Below are 21,627 nucleotides of genomic sequence, written 5' to 3' on the forward strand. Positions count from 1 at the left end.
AGTGACCAACATTGACTTGGCGTTCCCCCCTCTCTAAAGAACACATGTAGGGTTCTCATTGCTTTGTCAATCTCTTCAGCCTACAAAATGCAAGTGCGGTTCTCTGTAAATTGGTGTTCTCTCCAGCTACAAAATGCATGTGTGCCTAACAATTACTTTGTTCTCCTGCGCCTACAAATTTAATGTGTGCCTAACAGTGCCTTAGTGTTCCCCGTCTGTAAAACTCATGTGTGCCTTTCCTTGCCTTGTTATTCTATAAAATGCATCCATGCTTCTCCCTGCTTTGTCATTGTCCCCCGCCTACAAAATGAACATGGGGATTTCATTGCTTTGGTCTAACTCCCTACAAAATGCACATGTGCCTTACACTTATTTGGCCTTCTCCTTTACTTACAAAATGCACATAGAGTTTGTACTCCCTCACCATCAAAAACTGCCTTCGTGTTCTTCACCTGAAAAAGGCACATGCTCCGAATACTGAATACTCCAAATTCATGTGTGGTTCTCCCTGATTTGGTGCCCTCCCCGCCTACAAAAAGCATCTGGAGTTCTCACTGCTTTTGAGTTCCCCCTGCCTACAAAACGCATATGGGGTTCTCACTGCTTTTACTTTACCTTCACCAACAAAAGGCACATGTGCCTAACACTACCTTTGCATTCTCGTCCACTGCAAAATGCATGCGAATTCTCACTGCGTTGGTGTTTTACCCCTACAACAAAATATACATGTGCCTAAAATTCTCCTGCACCTGAAAAATGAACATGTTCCTACATTAGAATTTGCCAACTAAATGCATGTGTAGTACTCCCTTCATCGGCACTCTCCCTGCCTACAAAATGCATCTGAGGTGCTCACTTCATTGGGGCTCTCTTGGCCTGCATTACAAATGGGAGGGTTCTCATTGCTTTTACATTCTCTTCACCAAGGAAAGTCATGTATGCCAAACACTGTCTTGGCGTTCTACCCACCTTCTGAATGCATGTGTGCCTAGCACAGCTTTGGTATTCTCCTCCACCTGCAAACTTCACATGAGGTCCTCACTGCATTGGCGTTCCTTCCACCAACAGAATGCATGCTTGCCTAACACTACCATGATGTTAGTCACCTACATAATGCACGTGTCCCCAACACTACCTTGATGTTCTATAAAATGCATCTGTGTCTCTCCTTGCCTTGGGGATTTCACCACTTTGGGGCTCCTTCCCACCTCATACAAAATGCATCTGTGCCTAACACTGTTTTGGCCTTCTCTTCCAAATACAAAATGCACCTGGGGTTCTTATTGCCTTGCCATTCTCCTCTGCACACAAAACACATATGGGATTCTCGCACCTTTGATGTTCTCCCTCACCTAACAAATACATGTGTACTTAACATGGCCAATGCATTTTCTTCCACCTACACATGCACACGTGTGCCCAAAACTGCCCGTGAGTTCATCTCCATTTGCAACAATGTACCTGTTCCTGATACTACCCTGCTTTGGCATTCTTCCCACCTACAAAATACATCTGATATTCTCACTGCTTCTGAGTTCCCCCTGCCTCCGCAGCACATGTGGAGTTCTTGCTGTTTGTACATGATCGTCACTAACAAAAGGGATGTGTGCATAACACTGACTTGGCATTCTCCTTTGCCTACAAAATGCATGGGGGGTTCTCCCTGCTTTGGTGTTGTTCCCCACCTACTAAATGCACTTGTGCTTACACGGACTTGGCATTCTCCTCCACCTGAAAAACCCACATGAGGTTCTCACTGATTTGGCATTCTTCCCACCAGCAAAATGCATGTCTGACCTACACTACCTTGGTGTCCTACACCTACAAAATTGCCAGTAACAGGTCTGGGATTCAGTGTCCTTGGGCGAACCTTATGCGCTCTCCGTAATGATACCAGCCGGTCTCCTAATTGAATGGCAGGCATCCACCTGAATAGCCAACAGGCAGAAGGACACTTGTGTTCCTAGAGAAAAAAACAGTTAGGCTCGATACAAGGGTCCTCCCTTGTCCTGAATGTGATATAGTGAGTAGCAGTACCTGAAGTATGTCCAGAAGATCTGACAGATGGGAGAGAAGAGGGACAGGGTCCACGAGCCGACGTCAGGAGGGCGAAAAAAGAAAACAACGCAATTATCTCTCAACAGCATGAGGGTGGAAAACTAAGGGGAACAAACTTCAGTTCCAAGTGGTACTGTCACCAAGGATTTTAGACGTACCAGCGTTAATCTTCAGGTAATCCAATGGAAAGCACCAAAGTAACAGAAGGAAAGCGATATTCAATTCCAACAGGCAGGTTCTGATAACAGGTAGGTGCTGACTAGAAAGCAGTCCATACGGCAGTCAAGGTCTGAGCACAGCTTCACAGCGTTAGTGGTCAGAGGCAATCTAGATGTCTGTGAGGCAGTCAGGGTCTACACACAGGTTGACAGTGGTTAGAGGGCAGAGGCAAAGTGGAAGTCCGTGAGGCAGGCAGGATCTAAGCACATGTTGACAATGTTAGGTCAGAGGCAAAGTAGGAGTCTGTGAGGAAGTCCGCCTCTAAGTACAGGTTGACAGTATTTATGGGTCATTGGCAAAGTGGAAGTCTGTGAGGCAGGAAGGGTCTCAGCACAGGTTGGCAGCGTTAGAGGACAGAGGCAAAGTAGAAGTATGTGAGGCAAGCAGAGTCAGAAATCGGGGAAAGCAGGCAGAAGGAGCACAAAAGAAGAACAAGGAGAAACACAGAACGGGACTCAGTGGAAGCATAGTTGGGCACAGAATCTCTCCAGCAGTCTCCTTATATGTCTGCATGCGCGGTGCTGCTGTTGATGCCACACACAGCTCACCGCTCTGTCTGAGTCATGTGACACTGTAGGCTCCTGGGAAATGGGAGTCTGTTCACCCACCCACCAGGGGGGCAGACGCCAATGCTCCCAGAGCTGACTCCAGGTTTTACCCGCACCGTGGCCATGGACCATGACATAAATCCATGGGCCTCATTATGACTTTGGTGGTAATTCGACAGTAAATCTGCAGAATGACACCAAACTCGATTAACGGTACCACCACTTGGCCCCATGGATTTGTCGTGGGATTGCAAGTGGTGGTAGGGAGGTGAAGTCCTCATTTTTGGACTCCAAACGACTACGGGGATTTTGGCAGAATTCTGGCAATTTTGCAGATTTTGTAGCGGTAAGGTGGAGGATTTACATCCAGCATTTTGCTGAAGGTAAATCCTACACCCTATCACCAAACTTCTAGTATGGCAGTGCAGTAATGTGGCAGTAATGCAAATACTGATGCATTACTGCCATTTTTATCTGCACTGCCGTACTTGTAGTGGTTGTGGTAAACACTGCCTTGGTGGTCTAAACTATGCACTTGTGGTCCTATTTGCTTTGGGGAGTTCACTGCTTTGGTGTTCTCCCCCCTCTACAAAATGCATGCCTGTCTCCTCAACCTACAAAATGAATCTGGGGTTTTTACTGACTTTTGGTTCTCCTCAGCATACAAAACACACACATTCTTCTCACTGTTTTGGTGTTCTACCACACCTACAAAATACATGAGTGCCTAGCAAGGCCTTGAGGTTCTCTTCTGCCTACAAAACACACGTGCCTAAAACTGCCTCTGTGTTCTCATCCGTCTGGAAAATACATGTGTGCCTAGTTCTATTTTAAAATGTTCCTCTGCCTAAAAAAGGCAAGTGTGATCCTCCCTGCATTGGCATTCTCCAACGTTTACGCAATTCATGTCTGTCTAACAATGCCTTGGCATTCTCTCTCATCTTCAAAACATGTGCAGTTCTCCCTACTTTGTCATCTCCCTCACCTACAAATTGCACATGTGCGACACTGCCCTCCCATTGTCCTTTCCTGCAAAATGCGTATATGGTTCTCACTGCTTTGGAGTTCTCTGCTGCATACAAGTGCCATGTGTGCCTAACAAGACCGTAGTGTTCTCCACTGCCTGAATACAAAAAAGGGGTTCTCAGTGCCTTGGTGTACACCCCGTCAACAAATTGCAAGTGTACTGTCTAGGAAAAATGTAAGTAGGTTGAAATGAGGAGATAAGAGAAAGTCAGGTTGAAATGTCTTAGTGTAAACCAATGAGAAAATAAATGGTGAAATTATGTAACACTTTAAGAAGGTTAGGCCTTATAATACTTCACTGTCCAGGTATATCTAGAGGACTTCTATCTGACTATCATGCACTTGCCACTTGCTGGCTGCACTACCTTTTTTCATTGCACTTATTTATTTCACTGATTATTCCTTTCTCTCCTCTGTTCCGCACTTTCCACCTCTCCCCCTGCCATGCACTTTTCCCTGCACCTGCGCGTTCTTACTGTCACTGGGCCTAGTAAGATCGTTTTTTTGTGTTATACCCCGTTCCCCTCCCTTTGCTTGGTCACGCTCTAAAACACTTGTGTATGAGCGCGATATAATTAAAATATCATATCCACCTTGAAATATATATGCTTGTATACAAGATGGATTACTGGTGTGGTAGTCAAAAGGGACAATATATCTGCATACTTGCAAATGGCAGTACAAGGCTTTGTTAATGTACCTCTGCACACATAGTTAATGGTTAGCCTAACACAGGTTGACCTACCTTTAAACAGAGCCCTGATAAGGTTTTCAAGTTAAAATAGAATGAATGCACACAGCTGCTTTAATATCACCTGGAAGGTGCAGGGAGTGTTCCAGTAGAGCTTGGGGTCTGGCTGCTTTCATATTACAACAGTATTGAGATAATTGTGAGGTGTGCAAATCCTCCCTAATGAAGTAATATATTATTTGACTGTCCTCATAGACCAACATATTTTAAAGTCTATATAAAATCTTGTACTGTGAGTGTGCAGTACGAGCGATTAGGATATGTCTGAAGTTACATGTTGGTGTTCCTGTGTCATTTGTCGCAGCTGCTGCTATTAAAAATGTACTGAACTAATCTCACCTAAATTTGAAGTCGGAGTCTCAGTTTTTCCTGTGTCAGTACCTAACAATGCTCAACTCTCACTGGTCTAGAGCAATCTCCCTCCCAAATCATTTGCTCGGATCCCCAAAAATGCAACCCTAACTTTACCTAGGCCCCATTATCAATTTCAAATTACTCACTTTCACTAGAACTAATCCTCACTACCCCCTAACTACACACATTCCCTTGAATAATTAGGCATATCTATGAGGTATTGCTCACGCCCCTTCAAATGTCCACCACTGAGTGTTCTGAATTTTTTCTGGCGTACCTTTATTTTGGCACTAGGTCGAAACTCATAGCTCGAGCCTCAAAAAATGCATGCTAGGTTCAACACTCTTGAAGTGGTTACAATTGGAGGGGTTCAAGTTTTACTTGCAATCTCTTTTCCATTCATAGATTTCATAGGCATAAGGTAAACAAAATGGAGACCTAGGAGAATCCTAACAAGTTTATAGAACTACAAGAATAGATTCCGAAAAAATATCTTTCAAAGAAAAGGCTACTGTAAAATAGGAGCATCACCATTAAGGGAACCAAATCTAGCTGCCCTGCAGAAAGCTAACACAGAATGAAATGTTGATTATCATTCAACATATTGCACTTAGAAGAAATGCATATTCTTCCCAATAGATTGCACTTAAATAACTGTGTTGATTACCCAGTGTATTGCATTTGGAGGAGTTGCGAAGGTTATCTAACGTATTGCACATGGAGGAACTATGTAGGCTCTCCAATGTGCTACACTTGGAAGAATTGTGTGGGTTGACTCATGTAGTGCTGTAAGAAGTACTGAGTAGAAGATAGCCCGTGCATTCAATCTAGGTGAATGTAGAAAGTAGCTGGTGCACTGATTCTAGGTTAATGCAGAATGTAGCCAGTGCATTGAATCAAGGTGAATGAAGAATATAGCCAGTGCAATGAATCTGAGTGAAGCTGGAGTTTATCCTGTGCATTGAATCTATGGAAAGGTAGAATGTAGCCACTGCATTGCATCTAGGTGAAGGTAGAATGTAGCCAGTGCAGTGATTCTGGGTGAAGGTTGACTGTAGCTAGTGCACTGAGACATGTGTTAAAGCATAGCCCATGCATTTAACCATGTTGCTCTAATACTTATGGAACTTTAGTGGCAGGCACGCCCGCACTTCCGCACGCATCTGCCTTCATACACCAGACTAAACAAAAAGCACAACATCCCTGCCATCAGAATGCAGCTACAATCTACGACAAATATTCAAACCAGCTGGGCACACGACGAGTCTCTCGAACTCGCACACTTTCCTGACCACCTTCCAGCACCCATCCACATGCCTGACCATCATGGGTAGCTTAATGGAGCACGGCCAGCCCACCCAACTTCTTATCTTGTCGAAATGAACACACATTAGTTTCCTCCTGTTCAATTTTCCCTTATCTTGGACTTCGGTCCCCAAAGGGCGTTCCCACAACAAGCTCTTTGAGACAATACTAATGGAATAAAGGCATATATAAATGACAAACTGCTACTAAGAATACTGAAATAATTTGCAGATTAACGCAAACCTGTCTTACTGTAGAGTACAGGCTCTTGGGATTTTCTTTTTCAATGGCGCAGCTACCATCTTGAATCCGTTGACGAAATATTCTTCCTGGTGTATGGGTTGCAGCTGCTGCTCCCTTTCCTGTGTCTGGTTTGGCTCCTCGCCTCTGGGTGTTTCTGATGGCTCTTCTCTGTGGTCTCTAGGCCACTGTGTGTGGTGCTATAAACTCCTTTTGTCATGTGGCTTGATGTTGGGCTTTCTTCCATTGATTTTCAAACAGGGAGCTGGCGCAGGAAACACTGTCTTCATTGTCTGTAAAGCTGTGAGGGAGACACGAGTTCTCCCCTTCCCAGGTCTCTCCTCTGTGAAAGGTACGACTGGAGTTCTCTTTGGATGTCTGATGGCTGCATGGCTGAATACTGTACTTCCTTCTGCACGTCTGTATTAAACGGCAGAGGAGCACAATGTTCCCATGCTTGCCGTTTTTGGGAGTGGAAAGCAAGTCTGTGGCATGCTCAGATCTTTCCCATATTCTTCCTTTCTCCCAGATGTATAAGTGTGTTTCCCGATCCATACCCAGTTTCCCTTTAAAAAAAAGGGGATCATGACAAATGTAGTTCCGCTATTATAGATTTGTTGGCTAGTCCAGGTAACATAGGCTAGAGACAGGTTTTCCTGGCATTCTTCCTGGCTTCAGTGACCCATTTAGGTTGCGACTAGCTGCTGACGTCGTGGACCCATAATAGACTCTCCCAGATCTGATCTAGGTTTTACCTCTGACCAAAACGGTGAATTCTGGGAATTGTAGTTTTTGACAGTCGGATTTTCTGAAAGCTGTTGTATGACTTGGCCAGGGCATATGGTTCTAGATAATACAGCTGGCCTCAAAGACCAGGGGATGCCATTCACAAATCCATGTGATAGTGACCGAGAGGTCACCTTGTCACATGCATCAGCAAACATTTGATATTGTAGCTTACATTTTAGGGCGCATGAAAGATACGTAGAAGGCATACATCAAATAAATGCAGGAGCCGAGGACACCTATCGAGAGCTCAGGCCACAGTCACTCCCGCGAGGCCAGCTAATGTAAAATGACTTTTGCTGATGAGCAGTTCCAGAGAAGGAGAAGTGCGGGCTCTTGTCATCCTCAGTCCAATCATTTTTTTTTAATGCGTACACTCGGTCTGTCACCTCACTAAAAGTCACATATGAGAACACAATGCCATATGTGAATTCGCAGTGATACAACTGACTGTTCCATTGAAAACATATTCACAATTACCATAATGTAGAACGTACATATAATAATGTGTGTTCGTATGCAGGGCTTTACTCCAAGTTCATGCAACTTCTAAGCAGGCGCTATAACTGACTTCAAGAAGAATGTTCCGGAAAGTTCCACTAGAAAGGATGAGTCTGGCAGGAATATGAAAACACTTACCAGCCAAATCAGCGCCTTTCAGTTTATCAAGATCGTGTCGGATATCTGAGTAAGGTTGAAAACACGAGGAGTCTGAAGAGACATGTCATTATGCAGATGACGTATTTTAGTTAAAACAATATTCATTCCAAAACTCACCTCAATTTCCTTTCTGAACTTTGAATGCTTTTCCTTCTCCTTCTCAAGCAAAACACTATTATCACTCATTGACTGTTTAATGGCTGTTATTTTTCCATTCAGATCTGAAATTTCACCCTGGCAAAAGGAATCATAATTAATGTTAGCTGTCATGTTTCATTTAAAATAAACCGAGGAAAATAAATGTGTCTACTCCTTGTGTCTAGGGATGTGAAAGTAAAAAGGAACAGTAATGTGAATCTACCCATCCAAGTACAGGTAAAATATATATGTGGGACAAAAGACGTTGTTTTATTTTCATTATTGTGCAATAAAGGTTTACAAAAGCATGTACTCTATACGAAAATTGAGATATGTTTACAATTGGCCTGGGAAAACGTATTTGGCAGACTTCAAAAACAAGCACATTTATATGTGATTCAGCAATCGACAAAGCTAATCACACTTTTAGAACTATTCAGAAGTTTGCATTGAAATTTTCAAACAGTCGGAGCCGTTTCCATCAGCAGTACAGAGAAACAAAATGCCAGCTCCAAGCTATTGTTGCATTTGTAAACAGAAAGCAAAAATAACTGTTTTTCTGTTGAAAAAAATCTTAATTACATACTGCAGATATATGTCTTGTATTGGTCACCACTGTAATATGAACATATAAATGTTATTTATGTCAACAATTACAGAGGGGTGTAAGGCTGCATTATGCATGATTGGCTTCTCTGTGACTCTCGCCAAGCCCAACACAACAGGACCCCATCAGATAACGGTCCTGCTACTGTGACGTGTGTGTGACCTACAGGTTTGAAGAGTAAGATTACTCGGTGGGTAAATGAACCTGCTACTTTATGCAAGCTATGGCAAAAATATACAAATCATGCCCAGACTCGTATTGTTATGAAGTACCCTTAAACGGAGTATAATATGGGTATTTCTGACTATTTGCCTTTGATAGATAAGCCTGGTCTGATGAGGGATGAGGTGGGGCAACAAACTACCTCATATGAAAATATGTAAAATCAATAAAAACTAAATTCCAAGACTATTTTTACAATAGAAGAATGGTGTGGGCCCCATGGAGGCATACACAAGAAAGGGTAACCTCCTGTCAGAAGGGATATATGTTTAATCTCCATTGTGTGAAGGCATCATGAAGTAGACACAGACAAATGAATAACGTTTGGGCCATAAACTTTTATTAAATAAAAATGAGGGTGGAAAAAAGGCCTAACTTGCCCTATGCTAAGGTGCGATTTCCCTACTTAAATACAACTAATGATAGTCTGTGTCAGGAAGTCCAAAGCAAATGTCTGTGTCCAAAAACCTATACTTGCCCTCACATCTAACTAAATACAATGTATAGGGATGTCAGCATCAAAATGAGGTGTTCAAATAAAAGTTCAGAGCTTCTTCCAGCTCTTGGTTGAAAAAGAGGTTTTCTATTCCCCATGATTCAAGATAGTTCACGTTACACAAACAGGGGTTTCCCTCGCCAAAGCATTCAAGACTCTCACAGGGTAATTCATAGAATTCAGCGCACAAGTAGCGCACAAGTAGTGCACGCGGCTGGCGCACAGCGTGCGCGTGCGATAGTCTGCGCCAGCCGCGTGCGCCAAAACCGAATCCGGCGCACAGCGTATTCATGGATTTTAGGCTCCCAAACCAGCCGTGGCGCAGAGTATCGCAGCGACCCTGCAGCAGCGCCAGTAACGCCCCCAAGAACGCCCTCGCGCAAGGAAAAGCCATCAAAATCGCTAAATCATCGCAAAGGGCTGCGCTAACCCTGGACCAGTTTACAGGGCTGCCAAACAAGGAACGCAAAGCGGGTAACGTGCATATCAGGGGTACGCGTGAAGTTATACACGCGATTAGCCAGGGTACGTGTATTACAGGGGTACGCGGGAAGTATAACACGCGATTAGCCAGGGTACGTGTATTACAGGGGTATGCGGTAAGTTTAACATGCGATTAGCCAGGGTACGTGTATTACAGGGGTACGCGGGAAGTTTAACACGCGATTAGCCAGGGTACGTGTATTACAGGGGTATGCGGGAAGTTTAACATGCGATTAGCCAGGGTACGTGTATTACAGGGGTACGCGGGAAGTTTAACACGCGATTAGCCAGGGTACGTGTATTACAGGGGTATGCGGGAAGTTTAACATGCGATTAGCCAGGGTACGTGTATTACAGGGGTACGCGGGAAGTTTAACACGCGATTAGCCAGGGTACGTGTATTACAGGGGTACGCGGGAAGTTTAACACGCGATTAGCCAGGGTACGTGTATTACAGGGGTGCGTGGGAATCATCACACGCGATTTGGCTGGGTACGTGTATTACAGGGGTGCGTGGGAAGTCACACGCGATTAGGCTGGGTGGGTCCTCACAGGTGTTCCCTGTACACCCTCCACGGCCCCTGCAGGCAGCCTACAAAACAGGGGACTACCCTGCACACCTGCTCATGTCCCCCTGCTCCCCCACCCCCCAGCAGTGCAGGGGCAGCCTCCACCAGGCCCCCACCCATGTCTCCCACCACCCCCACCCCCCCCCCCGCCACCAGGGGCAGCCTCCACCAGGCCCCCACCCATGTCTCCCACCACCCCCACCCCCCCCCCCGCCACCAGGGGCAGCCTCCACCAGGCCCCCACTCATGTCTCCCACCACCCCCAGCCCCCACCATCCAGGGGCACCCTCCACCAGGCCCCCACTCATGTCTCCCACCACCCCCACCCTCCCGCCACCAGGGGCAGCCTCCACCAGGCCCCCACCCATGCCTCCCACCACCCCCAACCCCCAGCAGTGCAGGGGCAGCCTCCACCAGGCCCCCACCCATGCCTCCCACCACCCCCAACCCCCAGCAGTGCAGGGGCAGCCTCCACCAGGCCCCCACCCATGCCTCCCACCACCCCCAACCCCCAGCAGTGCAGGGGCAGCCTCCACCAGGCCCCCACCCATGCCTCCCACCACCCCCAACCCCCAGCAGTGCAGGGGCAGCCTCCACCAGGCCCCCACCCATTTCTCCCACCACCCCCACCCCCCCGCCCCCAGGGGCACCCTCCACCAGGCCCCCACCCATGTCTCCCACCACCCCCAACCCCCACCAGTGCAGGGGCACCCTCCACCAGGCCCCCACCCATGTCTCCCAACACCCCCACCCACCAGCACTGTGGGGCACGTGGCCAGCAGGCAGTCAGGCAGCAGCAGATGGCAGGTGGGAGCGTGCTCAGGGCTCTGGGGGGCAGTAATTTGGCCTCCTGGCCAGGAGCGTGGTCTCTCGTGTGTGAACGCGTGGACAGCCTGATAGGGAGTGAAATCCCACACGTCAGCAAAGGCCCTTAGCGCGTAAACCCGTCAACAGCATATGCGCGCCTATAGTCACCTGCACGTGCAGGAAATTGTTGCGTGACACGTCCCAGTGTCAAAGCGTGTGATTGGTGAAAATGGATCTACACGTAGAAGTGACAAAGCGTGTGATTGGTGAAAATGGATCTACACGCAGAAGTGACAAAGCGTGTGATTGGTGAAAATGGATCTACACGCAGGAGTGACAAAGCGTGTGATTGGTGAACGTACACGCCGCGTAAGTGACGCTGAACGTGTGGGCCTGTATATAAGGTACATGTAGAACACCATTTCCTTGTACGTGCTTTTCGTGGAGAGCGAGTGGGTGAATTCTGTACTTCTTGTCGTTTCACACGCGATTTACTTCACGGCGTTTCCAGTTCGTATTCCCTGTTACCTCTGACAGCTTTTTCTCTTTTTTCTCTTTTACTGGTTTACCTGGGCCTGTTCCCTCAAACAGTGTCCCCTTCTACTGTTGTCCTGTCTTCTCAGACAGCGTACACATCTACTTTTGGCGGGGGTTTAGCCAGCCAAACGCGCTCATTTTTCACGCTCTTTTACCTGGCAGACGGTGAGTCACGCACGTATCCAACTTCTGTGCTTGCCCCGTGTGTAGCCTACCCCTTCAGAGGTCATTCTAGGCTGCGTGTGACACGCATACGTTCATTCTTGTGTTACTGGGTGCCACAGCGTAGTGCAGGTTTTTCTTTCTGCACACGTGGTCTAGGAGGGGTTGCGTGCACGTCATCTCCCTTTTTTGGGCCTCCTGTGCGTTGCGTGACCCGTCATCTTTCCCCAGGGGTTACAATCAGCCGTGCTAGAGCACTAGGGTACAATTACCATCTGGTACCCAACCCCTTTGACCCCCAATTGCCCAGGACAATTGTCTACAGCCACTCCCATACGCACATTAATATCAGTGCCATGGCTGGGAGGCGAGGATTCCGTAAGGGTGGCAAAGGTGGAAGAGCCACAAGTGGTGGCCGTGGTGGATCCGGTAGGGGACGTGGCCGTAACTTGCAGGGTGAGCCTGTCCCCCCATGTGTGGAGGACCAGTCAAGGGCACCCATCATCCTCCCCCCCTCCCGTTGAGGCTGAAGTGGCTGACACCATCCATGCTCAGCCCTTGTTGGACCAGCCCATTGTGGCACCAGACCTGGCTGACTCCATGGCTGACTTCCAGGTCAGCAGGGCTACGACACGTGCGCTGGTGCACGTTGATGCCATCATGCCACGTGGATCTGGGGCAGCAAGGTCATCTGCTGCACCAAGGAGGCAGGGCGGAGAGGCTGCAGGGGCAGCTGCGGCTCCATCCACCCCAGCCCTCACACACCCAGCCAGGACAGTGTCGGTCCTAGTCCATGCTGCTGACATTCCCCCTGACACCATCACACTAGAGCCAATGCCTGCACCAACTCCCATGCTGAGTGTGCAATCCCACACTCCTGATACAGAGTCCACCAGGGCTCCTGCCCCTAGTGTCCAGAGCGGCGCAGGACACTCAGGATCACCACCACCTTCCAAGCGGAAGAGGAAGAGTGCTCGTCCAGCACAGGCTGATGCCCCAGACACGGCTACACAGTCCGGCCCGTCCAGGAAGCCCAGCTTCACGGATGACGAACTGAATGCACTTGTCGAGTATGTGTCCGGACATGACAACGAGATGGTCATTGTTGCAGGATCCAAGACCACACCTGCACAACGCCAGGCACACTGGCAGACCGTTGCGGACATCGTAAGTGCCCTTGGAATCGTGAGGCGCACAGCCAATGATTGCTATAAGCGCTGGAATGACCTGAAGCGCAGGGCAAAGAGTAAGCTGGCCTCAAGTCATGCCGCAACTCCAGTGACTGGAGGTGGGTCTCCAGTAGTAGACATGGAACTCACTCCACATGAGTCAGTCGCTGGGACCTACGTCACGGAGGAACAGATCCAAGGCGTGGGAGATCTGGCTGATTACGAGGCATTGTCCGGTGAGTGCACATGCATGTGTGTGTCATCCATGTGCATGGTGGCTGTGTGAGGGCTTCTGTTCGGGTGCCAGGTGAGAGTGTGTGCGCCTGAGTCGTATGGGTCAGCCATGTGCTTCATGCAATCCTTCCTGCGCAGCTGCATTTGGCCATAGCAGTATCCCTTCTGCCAACAGTAGACATCTAGCACAACTGCACGCCAGTTGCCCTTGAAGTGTCACCTTGACACAACATATTTGCTTCTTTTTCACTGTTCATTCAGTCAGTTTGTTTGCATTCCACCACTTTCACTAGGCATGTCGCTGTCCACTAGTCACATGTCTGACATGGGTATGGTAAAGTGGAGTGACTTTGTTACCTGGATATCATTTGTACACACATGTCCCTGTGCAATTTGACCATTTCAGACTGGCAGCTCCAGGTGAAAAATCTGACCTGTTAGAATCAGAAAAGCTATTACATGCGGGAACTGGACTGAATGAATAGGTGCTGCCCTCCTCTCCATCTTCACTCAATAGCAATGGTACATGCCATCTGTGTGATGGCATGTGTGTTTCACCTGCCAATCACAGGCCAATGTGTGATGCCACTGCCAGGCAGCATGCAGAAAATGTGTTAATCTTCCATCTTGGTGTCATCAGTGTGTGCCATTTGCCTGTACTTCATACGCAGTGAGGGTGCATGCATGGGAGGGTTTTAGTCATGTGGGACATGTGTCAATCAAGTACTGGTTCTCTTGCTTCTCAGCCCTCAATGTGTGCCATGGTGCTAATGCCTGTTTCCATTTCTTTGTTTTCATGTCTTTGCAGGGGAAGACGCACCTGATACTGCTGGGGTTGTGGAGATGGTGCAGACCCAGGAGGTGTCCCAGGGCCGACCAACCACCAGTGAGGGACGTGGTGTGGTGGTGGGGGAGAACCCACAAGTGCTGCAGGTCGTGCTCTCAAGGGGTGTCTCTGGCTGCACCTCCCCCGAGCTGTACTCAGGTGTTGATTCGGATGAGACCTACGTGCCGTCGCAGGTGAGTGTTCCAGGGAGGGATTCTGTTCTGTCTCACCCACCTGCACCAGGGTCAGTACCCTCCATGGGGATGTCAGTGTTGGCAGCTACGCCTTCGGTGGTTACGGATGCAGGGTCACACTCCGCGACATCTGATCCTGTTCCTGGGCCAGCAGATCAGAGGGGGAATGCAGTCCTGCAGCCTCAGGCAGTGCCGGCACAGCAAGGCGCAGTTCGCCTTGCCCCAGACAGGTGTGGTGCCCGCCGACGTGGTGGCCGTACGCCACCCGGCAATACCGCATGGGAGCAATCCATTTACGGTATGGCTACCCAACAGGCTGCATCATCCGAGATGATGGCTCAGGCCATGGATAGGGTGGCCACTTTCATTGTCCCCCCAGAAAGGCTGATGGAGCGACTAGAGCAGGCAACCGACTCCATCTGCCAGTCACACAGGGAGGACATGTTGGGGTCCAACAGGGACAGGCGGGCGGCACTGGCGACTCTGCAGGAGGCCATCTCCATTGAGTCCCAGGGCCACAGGGAAGCCCTGAGGCAGGAGCTCCTTCACCTCAGGACGACTCTTGTTGAGCTTGAGGCTTCAACACACCAAAGGACAGAACAGCAGCTGGAGCGTCTCACCCGTACGCTCTCAGCTGAGATGCAGGCAACGAGGGCGGAGGTCCGGGCATCCCGTGAGTTGTTGCATGGGGACCTCCGCACACTCATCCTCCAGAACCAGACCTACCACACCCGCATGCTTGCAGCCATGGAGGAGCAGACTAGGGCCTTGCGTGGGCTGCCTCCCATAGTGCAACCACCTCCGGATGCAGCTGCACAGGGTGATAATAGCGACAGCAGTGATACTCCCACAATAGGGTAGCCGTGTGGGCCATGAGCCCATGGAGGTGTTTTATCTTCCCAGGATCCACGCAGGTGGGTTCTGGTGTGCATCCTGTCCTCGGACCTCCTGGGTGGCCTCCCCAACCCCCCTGGGCCCATCAATGGCCATTTTTGATTGTTTCTTATTTTTATTTTTATTTTGATTTCTTTTATTCCCAATTTTTTTGGGACAATATGTTGGCTTCGATCTGTTGGCTTCGATCTGTTGGCTTCCGTGGTTCCTGTGGGCATACGCTGCATTGTGGCTGGGCACATGCAGGCTTGTAATGTATTTGGTTCAGATGCTTGGGTTTGAGTCACACACACACCCCTCCTGCTTCCCGTTTCCATGGGCTTGCAAAGGGTGTGCCCAAGTGACAGTGAATTACACAGTGACGTTGGACTCCCATGAGCTGTGTGGCCAGTCTGTAGTCAATACTGTGTATACATTCATAGTGCATATTGCTGTTGTGTTGTACACTGCATGTTGCATTGATGTGTAACTCTTCTTCTGTGTCTACCTCCCAATTTGCAGGTCCCTTCCTCATGTCCACACAAGGACCTCTAGTCTGGAGATGGGGACCATGTTGGCAGCAGTGCACCTACAACTCTACATGGCGACAACACTGCACAGTTGGTAGTGGTGGGAGTGCAGGCATTTCCAGGTGGTGAGACTACTAATATGTAACATTTGTGATGTCATGTTAATGGTACTACGTGCTCAAGTATGTTGTTGGTCCGGCATTGCTGTGAGCATTTCAGGTGTTGCAGGTTTCGAATAGTGCCACTGTACATAGTGAGACTGATGTCATGTTGTGGGGATTACTTTGTTTACCTGCAATTAGCATGACATGGCACGGTGTGTCGTGTGGCGGTGCTGGGGTTGGGTTGGCTGACATGGCACTGTCCTCTTGTTGCATTTTGCAAGTGGGTATTCATTTTAGCTGCTTCAATGTGTAACTTCACAAAACTGCATTGGTGGTGTCTGTGTGGGTAGGGATGCACACATTGTGACACTTCCAGGTGAACAATCTCAGGCTGACATGGTATTCCCGGTTCATTCTCCAGACATTCAGGATCAGTGTCAGGTTGAGTCATCATTGATTGTCAGATGGAATGTGCCAGGGCAGTGTGCACTCCAAGGGGGGTGATTTCTATGTGAAGTAATTAGCCACTAGCTGTGTACGGGCTGCCTCCCCCCGTGCCCTTTCCCCTCCCATGCGCAGCGGCTGTGCATGTGGTTGGGGATGTGGGGCCACCACCATGTCCACGGCCAGGCCCCGGCGTGTTGCAACGTTGTGCAGGACACATGCTGCCACTATGATCCTGCACACTACTGGGGGAGCATATAACAGCTGCCCGCCAGAACGGTCAAGGGAGCGAAAGCGTGACTTTAGCACTCCGAATGTGCGCTCCACTATGCCCCTGGTTGTAATGTGGGCTGTGTTATATCTTACCTGGGGTGGCGTGGTGGGGTTCCGAATTGGCGTCATCATGTGGGGGCTAAGAGGGTAGGCACTGTCCCCTGTGGAGGTGGTGATTGGTATCATTGGTGGGGTTGTGACCTTGCTCAGTATCCAACATGCAAGCAGGTGCAGTGGAATACATACTCACCAAGCAGCCATGTATCGCCATGCCGCCCAGCTTCTAGGTCCCGGCTTAGGGTGGACATTCGGTAAATGAAGCTGTCATGGGTGGAGCCTGGATAGTTGGCATATACTGAGGTGATGATTCCCTTGGCATTACATGCTACCTGCACGTTGATGGAATGCCAGTGCTTGCGGTTCCTATAGATGTGCTCTGATGCCCTGGGGGGACGTAGAGCCACATGGGTGCAGTCGATGGCACCTAGCACTTTGGGGAATCGTGCCACTCCGTAAAAATCCAGGGCGGCAGCATGCCTTTCTGCAGGTGTTCTGGGCAGGTATATGTGCCTGCGGACTGATGGGCGTGCAGTCATGATGTTCAAGACCTGGTGTAGGCAGCGTGACTGGGTGGCCTGTGACACCCCACCCACTATGGCACTTGTCCGCTGAAATGATCCAGTGGCTAAGAAGTGCAGTACATTGAGGACCTTCTCCAGGGGGCTGAGTGCTTGGGAGCACAGGGTGGGTGATGTGAGGTCATCCTCCCACTCAGTCACCAGGTCCAGTATGATGTGTGGTGGAAACCTGTACCTCCCATACACCTGGTCATCAGGCATCCCGAAAAGGCTGGTTCTGGGTGTGAATATTCTGGCCCTGACTATCCTCCTCCTCCTCCTTTGGTAGCCCACTGCCACTGCTGCTAGGAACGGTATGTTCATCCTGGCGTCTGAGCTTGTTATTGTTAAAGTCCGCAATTTTATGCTTTGCGCGTGTTCTAGGCGAGCGTGTGACCCGCGCACCCCTGGAATCCAGTTCCCAGTCCAATAGCGTGTGGAAATTCACACGCACCACGGGATACAGCGTGTGACCCGCGCACCCCTGGAATCCAGTTCCCAGTCCAATAGCGTGTGGAAATTCACACGCACCACGGGATACAGCGTGTGACCCGCGCACCCCTGGAATCCAGTTCCCAGTCCAATAGCGTGTGGAAATTCACACGCACCACGGGATACAGGTTCGCTGACGTACTTGCGTGTGTAAGTGGCCGCGCACCCATTAAATACACGTACATAGGCCAATCGCGTGTACGCGCACTTTTGTCCAATTACACGCAATGAAATACACGTACATAGGCCAATCACGCGATGACACTCTGACGTGCAGTATTTCCACGTGTGTTCCGTCATCACGTGCTGAGTGGGGAACGCCCGTGCGGGTCACGTCAGACGCGCTTACGCGCTAAGGGCCTTTCCTCGGATTTCACGCTGACGTGCAGGATTTTCACGTGCCAAATCACTCCGTATCAAGCTGGCCACCCGAAAACACACGGAACACCACGCTCCTGCCCAGAAGGCCGAGTTACTGCCCCCCAGTGCCCCGAGCAGCCTCCCACGTGCTATCTGCTGCTGCCTGCCTGCCTGCCTGCTGCCACCATGCCCTGCCATTTGGTGCCTGCACATCAGCCATCTGCAGGGGTCCAGTTGCTGTGTCCCCCCCTGCTGGAACTGAAGACTCCCAACTGGGATTACATCGCTCCACAGCCCAGCCCCAGGACCCAGTTGCCCACCCACACCTGCCTCTGGGGTTGCCATGTCGGGCACTTCCACATCTGGCACCAGTGGCAACCCCAGGCCAGAGGGGCAGAGGGGCACCAGCTTCACTGCCACCGAAGTTGGTGTCCTGGTGGAGCATGTCCTGGGGCAGTATGATGCCCTCTTTGGATCGTCCCGCGCCAGCAAGGAAGGACGGGAGAGGATCTGGGCCGACTGTGTGGTTGCCATCAACGCGGAGGGGGTGGCAACCCGCAACGTCCAGAAGATCAAGAAGCGCTGGGAGGACTTGAGGTCCAGGACCCTTGTGAAGGCCCGGCGCCTCGTGGAGGGGGGCCGGGGCCGCATGAGTTCCATCCAGAAGAGGGTCCTGGAACGCGTACGCCCAGCGCTCCACGCCCAGGTCCTTGAGAGGGAGGCCCGTCTGGAGTTGAGCGGTATGTGTCCAAGCATTACTGTGTGAGACAGGGCATGTTGCGGTGTGCTGGTTCTATGATACTTGCCTGTATGTGTGCCATGTATGCATGTATGTGTGCAGGGACATCATGGTAATGCATGTGCGACCAGTGATGTGTGACCCACATGGTTGTTGCATGTGTTGAAATGCGGCATGGGGAGCCCTATGCAGATTTTGGACATGAGAGCATGCCAGTCTCTGTACCTGGACATGGATGGGGGTGAAGGATGGGTGCTGATGCCAGGTACATATATGGTAGGCATGTCTGTGTGCCTGACCTGCGTGTCTGTGACTTGTGCATGCCATGGATGCATGACACATGTGTGTGACAATGCACAGATTCAGTGACGCACCCAACTTACCCTTGTTTCGCCTGTGTTCGGTGTGTTTGGGGCCAGATGGATGTGACTGAGGTGAAGTGTGTGCATGTGATATGCATGAGCCATGATGCATGTGAGTTACATATCATTGAATGTTTCTAGAGTCCATTGGACATGCATGGAAATGTCCATGGCATGCACCATGCCTGTTACTGTGTGTGTTTTGCCTGGACTGACCCATGTGTTGTGGAGGGACATGATGGAAGTGTACTTTGACAGTGGTGCTCATCTGCTATTGCTTCCTGTCTAGGGGACCATTGTACAGTAGCCTGATGCTTGTGTCCTTTGTCTCCCTCTACGCAGCGGCTAGTGAAGAAGAGGGCGGAGACGGCGCTGTGGAGCAAGGCGGCGGGGATGCCCCCACGGCTGCAGCGGAAGGGGTGGGTGAGCCCCCACAGGGGCCTGCTACGGCGGGAGACGGTGAGGAGCCATCCAGGTTGGTGGTTTGCACAGAGGAGGAGGAGGCCGACACTGGTGCACACATGGGGCCTGGTGGGAGCATCCCTGCTGGTGCAAGTGGTGCAGTCCAGGGCCAGGGGCAGGAGGCAGCACAGGTCACCGTGGAGGGGCCTGTGCATGTCACTGTCCCTGACCCTGTGAGTGCACCACCATGCACCAGCAGGGATGCCCCGTCCCAGGCCCGTCCGCAGGTAGAGGGGATGTCCATGTCACCTGACTCCCCTCCACCTGCGGACGTGGTAACCCCTGGCCGCGTGGAGAAGGTCCTGATTGGGGTCGCGATGCGCACGGCTGTGATTCGTGATGACGTGCGTGCTTCCCGGGAGGAGCACGCACGTCATCACGAAGTGCACCGTGCCGACGTGGCCCAATTGGGATCGGCCATGTTCGGGGGTTTCCTGCATGTGTTGGCCAATCTGACGGCCCTCTCCTCCTCTGTGCAGGCTATCCACCGGTCGTTCTCCTTGCCGTCTTCCGGCCCAGATGCCACCAGGGCCCCCTGTGGACCTGCCCCGACCAATGTGGCCAGCTCGGTGGGGATCCCATCCCTGCCACAGTTGGGAGTCGGAGGTCCAGCAGGGGTGGACAACACAGCAAGTGGACCCCAGCAGATGGAAGATGTGACGGCATCATCGGGCAGGGCACGTGCACGACGGCATCGGTGGTTTCCATCAGCCTGGATGCCGTCGTGCTGGCAAAGGCAGTGGCGTCGGAGGCAGCAGCGGGCTCGACGTGGGAGGCATCATGGCTCGGGGCCATCAAGATCCGAGGGGCAGGCATCGGCCGGAGGGCAGGGCAACCCTGGGATGGTGGTGTGTTCCGTGTGGGAGGAGTTTGGCCAGCGGATAGGTGCGGAGCGGCAGCGGGCGGAAGAGGAGCGGCTCGCCATGGTCAGGGCGGAGTTCTCCATGCGTCGGGCATTGAGGCGGGCTGAGTGCCTCGAGGAAGCTCGCAGGGAGTTTGAGGTGGACATGGGGTTGTCCCTGCGAGACCTCGGGGCCAGGACAGAGTCCCGCCTCCAGGACATCGACATGGAGTTCGATGATGCCCTGGCCAGCAACATCACCAAGTGAGCCGCAGGACTTGCCGCTGCCTTTGTATATAGTTATTTAGTTAGTTAGTGCTAGGTTTCCTTTATTTATTTTTATTATTTTGGACCGCTCGGACAATGGCCACTTTTTTGTACATATATTTTTCATTAGTTAGTGGTAGGTTTCATTTTTGGTGTTGGGCTCATGGACCCTGGAACATTCCTGTATATAGTTTGTTTTTTTGGGAGATGCATTTTTTTAATTTCTTATTGTTTTCACCATGACGTAATGGTTTTTCATTAATTTCCTATTACATGATATTGCTTTGGACAAATTCATTTTAATTTTTTTTTCCTTTGTTTTTTTGTTTATCACTTTTGTTCTCGGACATGGACCATTTATTTACTTAGCCACATCGTTGTATGTTTGAAAATTTCACTTATTTTTGGTATTTAATACATTTTTTATATTTTCTTACACTTGTGTTATTTTCTCATTGGTTTGTTACATGTCATGATATGGGTTTTGACATTCACTTGCACCCATTGTGTGTGTGTGTGTGACGGACATGTGTTCTTTTGCATACTTGGCATTGGGGTTGTGTCATGTGATTGCATTCACTATGTGGGTGGATGCAATCCTTGCCTGGGTGTTTGTGCTGGGTATGCTGGCCATTACTGCCATGATTGTGTATCGTCAGGACCTGGGGCCAGGGGGACATGTGTGGGGGCCTGCTGGCAGGTTCCCCACAGTGCTGGGGGTGGGGGTGGTGGGAGGCATGGGTGGGGGCCTGGTGGAGGGTGCCCCTGGTGACTGGGGGGGTGGGGGTGGTGGGAGACATGAGTGTGGGCCTGGTGGAGGCTGCCCCTGCACTGCTGGGGGGTGGGGGTGGTGGGAGACATGAGTGGGGGCC

At 50.4% G+C, this 21,627-nt stretch overlaps 1 protein-coding gene across 1 annotated transcript in view; it reads right to left on the reverse strand.

Annotated features, from left to right (window-relative positions):
* CCDC122 (coiled-coil domain containing 122) overlaps positions 1 to 21,627 on the reverse strand; it is a 140,457-nt gene that overhangs the window by 28,741 nt on the left and 90,089 nt on the right. Inside the window, exon 2 of the mRNA XM_069639040.1 lies at positions 8,065 to 8,181. Within this exon, the coding sequence (XP_069495141.1) occupies positions 8,065 to 8,181 (117 nt within the window). The remainder of the gene's footprint in view (positions 1 to 8,064; positions 8,182 to 21,627) is intronic.

This window comes from Ambystoma mexicanum, chromosome 7q (genome assembly GCF_040938575.1).
Source record: "Ambystoma mexicanum isolate Mex_15411 chromosome 7q, UKY_AmexF1_1, whole genome shotgun sequence".
Taxonomy (NCBI): domain Eukaryota; kingdom Metazoa; phylum Chordata; class Amphibia; order Caudata; family Ambystomatidae; genus Ambystoma; species Ambystoma mexicanum.